The sequence below is a fragment of the Oratosquilla oratoria genome, chromosome 2 (genome assembly GCF_046742065.1).
Source record: "Oratosquilla oratoria isolate Oo_2021 chromosome 2, ASM4674206v1, whole genome shotgun sequence".
NCBI classification, from domain to species: Eukaryota; Metazoa; Arthropoda; class Malacostraca; order Stomatopoda; family Squillidae; genus Oratosquilla; species Oratosquilla oratoria.
In genome coordinates, this window is record NC_134778.1 from 34840843 (window position 1) to 34845175 (window position 4333).

A 4333-nucleotide genomic window follows, 5' to 3' on the forward strand; every position below is an offset into this window, starting at 1 on the left:
GTGACGCGGAAGGCGGGTTGAACGACCACTCAACGTCACGTCGACGTGTTTCCCTTACGATCAACGATCGGTCCAGATCTCGTACACTGCGTGCTAATTCAGCCCTCGCTCCTACTAGGTTAGTACCATTGTCTGACCACACCTTACCGGGGTAACCTCGCCTCGCTGTGAAGCGTACGAAACCATTGATGAATGCGTCAGTTTGTAAGCTATCAAGCTTCTCAATGTGAATAGCTCTCGTAGTAAAACACGTGTACAGACACCCGTAACGTCTCATTTCTGATCTCCCGACTTTAACATGGAAGGGTCCAAACAGGTCTACTCCTACGTACCTAAAGGCTGGCCCCCCGGGTTCACACCTCTCGGGAGGGAGGTCAGACATTCTCTGGTTCATGGGGGCCCCGTATAATCTCTTGCAAACTATACAATCCATTTTGACGCGTTTCACCAATTTTCTACCCCGTATGATCCAGAATTTCTTACGCACCCGACTGAGTGTCCATTCCACTCCCACATGAGAGGAATTATGGCAATCACGTACAATTAATGTAGACAACCTGTGGTTATGAGGGAGGATCACAGGATTTATAGCTTGCCCATTCAATGCCGCATGCTTGAGTCTACCACCAACTACTAACAGACCATCTATAAGAATAGGAGACAGTTTATATATTGAACTGGACTTTAACACAGTTTTCCCTGCTTCAATGTTCTTGGTTTCATGAAAATAAGCACGCCCTTGAACATGTTTGACAATCAGATTTTCCGCGTGCTTTAGTTCATGGATCTCAAGTGGTGAATTTTGCGGAATCTTCTTCTTAAGAAATTGTATTAGCCTTAACCACCAACCAACGGCCTTCTTTAATCTGTAAAGGCTTGAATAGTGCTCAATCAGCGTGTCGATCGGGTGTTGGGTGACGCCCGACTGACACGTCTGTACGATACTCGTGGGATATACCTCACGCCTCACCTCCGGGTCTTCATCCTGAAGGTGTCCTACAAGATTATCTTGTGCTGGCCATGCACACTTGTAATTCGACAAGAAGGGAGGACCATTAAACCAAGAAGCTGGCAAATTGTCTACAAAGCATCCCCGAGATAGTACATCTGCAGGATTCTCATCACCACTAACATGATGCCACTGATTAGCCTCTGAAACCTGTCTAATGAGTGTGACACGATTCGTCACAAAGGTCTTCAACCTTCTTGTCTCGTTCTGTATATATGCCAGAGCTATAGTACTGTCAGACCAGAAGTTAGATTTGAGCAAGGGGATATCCAACTCTCTTTTAACAACAACATCTAATTTGGCTGCTTCAACGGGAGCCGAAATTTCCAATCTTGGTATAGTAACTCCTTTGATGGGAGCTACTCTCGCTTTACTGGCTAGCAGAGCTACGTGTACTTTCCCATCTTGATCGATTGTCCTGAGATAAGTGCAAGCACCAAATGCAACCTCACTTGCATCACAAAAATGATGTAATTCTGAAGTACAACCATTCCACTCTAAAGGCAAAACGCATCTAGGGAAGCGAAGTCTCGAGATTTCATATAGTGAAGTTATCCATTTCAACCACTTCTGACACAAAGATATAGGAATATTTTCGTCCCAAGACATCTTAAGCCTAGTCGCCTCCTGGAACAAAATCTTGGCTGGAACAATGATTGGCAAAACTAAACCTAAAGGATCGTAAGTCGAAGCAAGTTGACTCAACATAACTCGTCTAGTCACATTCTGTGTTTGAACACCCTTACTAACGAAAAAGAAACAGTCGTTCTCGACGTCCCATTTAATCCCAAGCACTTTGCTATGCATATTGGATGTCAATTCCTTTGCTTCCTTAGCCCTGTCTTGCTCATCGATGCTCTCTAGCAATTTGACGTCATTAATCATGAATTTGGTTAAGTTAAACCCTCCGTGTCTGAGGACACTTCTAGTATCTTCAATTACCTCAATTGTCTCTTGAGGTGACGCTACGGACTTCAACATATCGTCAACGTAAAATGACCGGAGTAGCGTGTCTTTTACTTTCTCACAAGGTTGCATGTCCTCTACAGCCTTCCGCAAGGCATAGGTGCTACTACTAGCGCACCATATTCCGCCAAAGGGATGCGAGGTCATTCTTAACTCTCTTATTTCATCGCTAACATACCATAGGAACCTTAAAGCGTCTCTATCGCTAATGGGAATTTTGACTTGGTGATACATAGCCTCAATGTCGGCCGTGATGGCGTAATGATATTGGCGAAACCTGAGTAACACGTGAATCAACTTATTATTCAGATCTGGGCCCTGTAGGCACTGACTGTTCAGACTGACTCCGTTCTTTTGAGCAGCACAGTCGAATACGACTCTCACCTTACCTGGTTTGGTTTCGCTCGTAACGGCATGATGCGGTAGGTACCACACTTTACCGTCATCTCTCTTTATATCAATCTCGGGAACATACTCTGCATACCCCTTCTTGATCAAATCTGAAATATTCTCAGAGTATACATTCAATGTGCCGGATTTCACCAACCTCTTGTACAAACTTCTTAATCGTCTCTCGGCGACGTCACGATTATTGGGCAAGTTTGGCTCACCTCGCCAAGGTATTGGCAGTACATAATGCCCATCTTCGTATCGCGTTTCTTTATCCCAAAGGTTGATAACCTTCTGGTCGTTCTGAGATGGTGCCCTATCTTCATATTCATTTTCCATCATCCACAAGCGTTCAACATCTGCTTCGATCGAGCTTGCAAAGCACGAGCCGACATTATATGACTTACCTGCACTAATTGGGCCATTTACAGACCACCCAAAGTAGGTCCGCGTAGCATAAGGTTGGTGCTTATTCCCGCCTGAATCCCCTCTGACCTCCAATGGCTTTAGGAGCCAAGCGTTGTCCATGCCTATCAAAATGTCTGGCTCAGATACTTGACTAGTATTCAAAGGTATGCCCTTGAAGTAGGGGAATTTATCAATCTCAATTTTGACAGGTGGTTGCCTAACAGGCACTCTTGGGACGACCATGACATTTGTAACACTGGCCTCTCGTCTACCATCCGGTGACGTAAGGCTAAGGGATACTACCTTTGATTGAGTTTCCCTGGTCCCCCTAAAGTACTCATGGTGTACTCCTTAAGGTCTCCTTCCAGACCCAACTCGAGGGCCACCCTTTCCGTGACGAAAGTAGTGTCTGATCCACTATCTAACAACGCCGTGACCTTAAGTTTATTATCCACGACAACTGGTAAAATGGGTAGATAAATCTTCGATCGAGCATCATTAACATAACCATTCATGACCACACTTGACTCTTGACACTCCGAATTTTCAACTACGCCCCCATTACCCTGAGAGTCCTTTGCCGGGACGTGGATGAATTTTGTATGCTTTAAACCACATCCAGGAACTGAACAAATGGATTGTTTGAAGCATTTGCTAGCCCCGTGCCCACCTAATAAACAATTGAAACACAGCTTGTGTCTTTTTACAACTTCTAACCGACATTCAGGTTTCATGCCTTTAAATTCCTCACAGTAGAACAGTCTGTGTCCTTCCCCGCACACCACACATGTGCTACCAGCACGCCCTAACTTGACGGGGTATTTAGACTCAGATGCTGCTACATTACAACTTGTGCTCTTCACATTTCGACCCTTACCTGTGGATTGCAATCCATAAACCGGATCACATGCCTCATCTGCCATGACATTGATAAACTCAGCGAATTGACTGAGAGATGGGTATGTGTCCGTTTCTCGTTTGTGACTTAGAGCTTTCTGTTTCCATTTGTTACGAACGAATCCCTGACACCTCTGTAAAATATCTAAGATATACTCTTGAGTGTTAAACCTTTCATACAATTCTAATTTTCCAAAAGTAGCAACTGCCATTGTTAAGTCATCACCCAATTGCCTCAACTCTTGAGGCTTAGATACCATCTTACCATTTTTTAAATCATTAGCAATTTGTTGAGACACAAGGTGAGAATTACCGAACCTGCGTTTCAATATATCGCGGGCTTGTACGTAACCAGCACTATTTCCCACCAACGCACAATTTTTTATGGCAGCTTTCGCCGGTCCCTTGGTGTATTGTAATAGACGAGTCCAATTTGATCTGAGGGTCACTCACTTTACTGTCTACGAGTTCATCAAAAATTGTCATAAAGAGATTATACTCAAGAGGGTTACCTTCAAACACGTCTAATTCAACTTTGGGTACATTTAAGATCCCAACTAGTTCAGCCGGTGAGACGTCTAAACGTTTACTTTCACTATTTTCACTGTCTACGCGGGACTTTGCACACGGAATTTCACTTTGAGTCCTTACCTTAAGGAACGC

At 44.2% G+C, this 4333-nt stretch overlaps 1 protein-coding gene across 1 annotated transcript in view; it reads right to left on the minus strand.

The window, feature by feature from the left end:
• Positions 1–3930, minus strand: part of LOC143035274 (uncharacterized) — a 4487-nt gene extending 557 nt beyond the window's left edge. Inside the window, exons 1-2 of the mRNA XM_076202134.1 lie at positions 3200–3930; positions 1–3101 (exon numbers count right to left, since the gene is read on the minus strand). The exon at positions 1–3101 is cut by the window's left edge and continues 557 nt beyond it. Of these exons, the coding sequence (XP_076058249.1) occupies positions 1–3101; positions 3200–3930 (3832 nt within the window). The remainder of the gene's footprint in view (positions 3102–3199) is intronic.
• Positions 3931–4333: the final 403 nt, after the last annotated feature.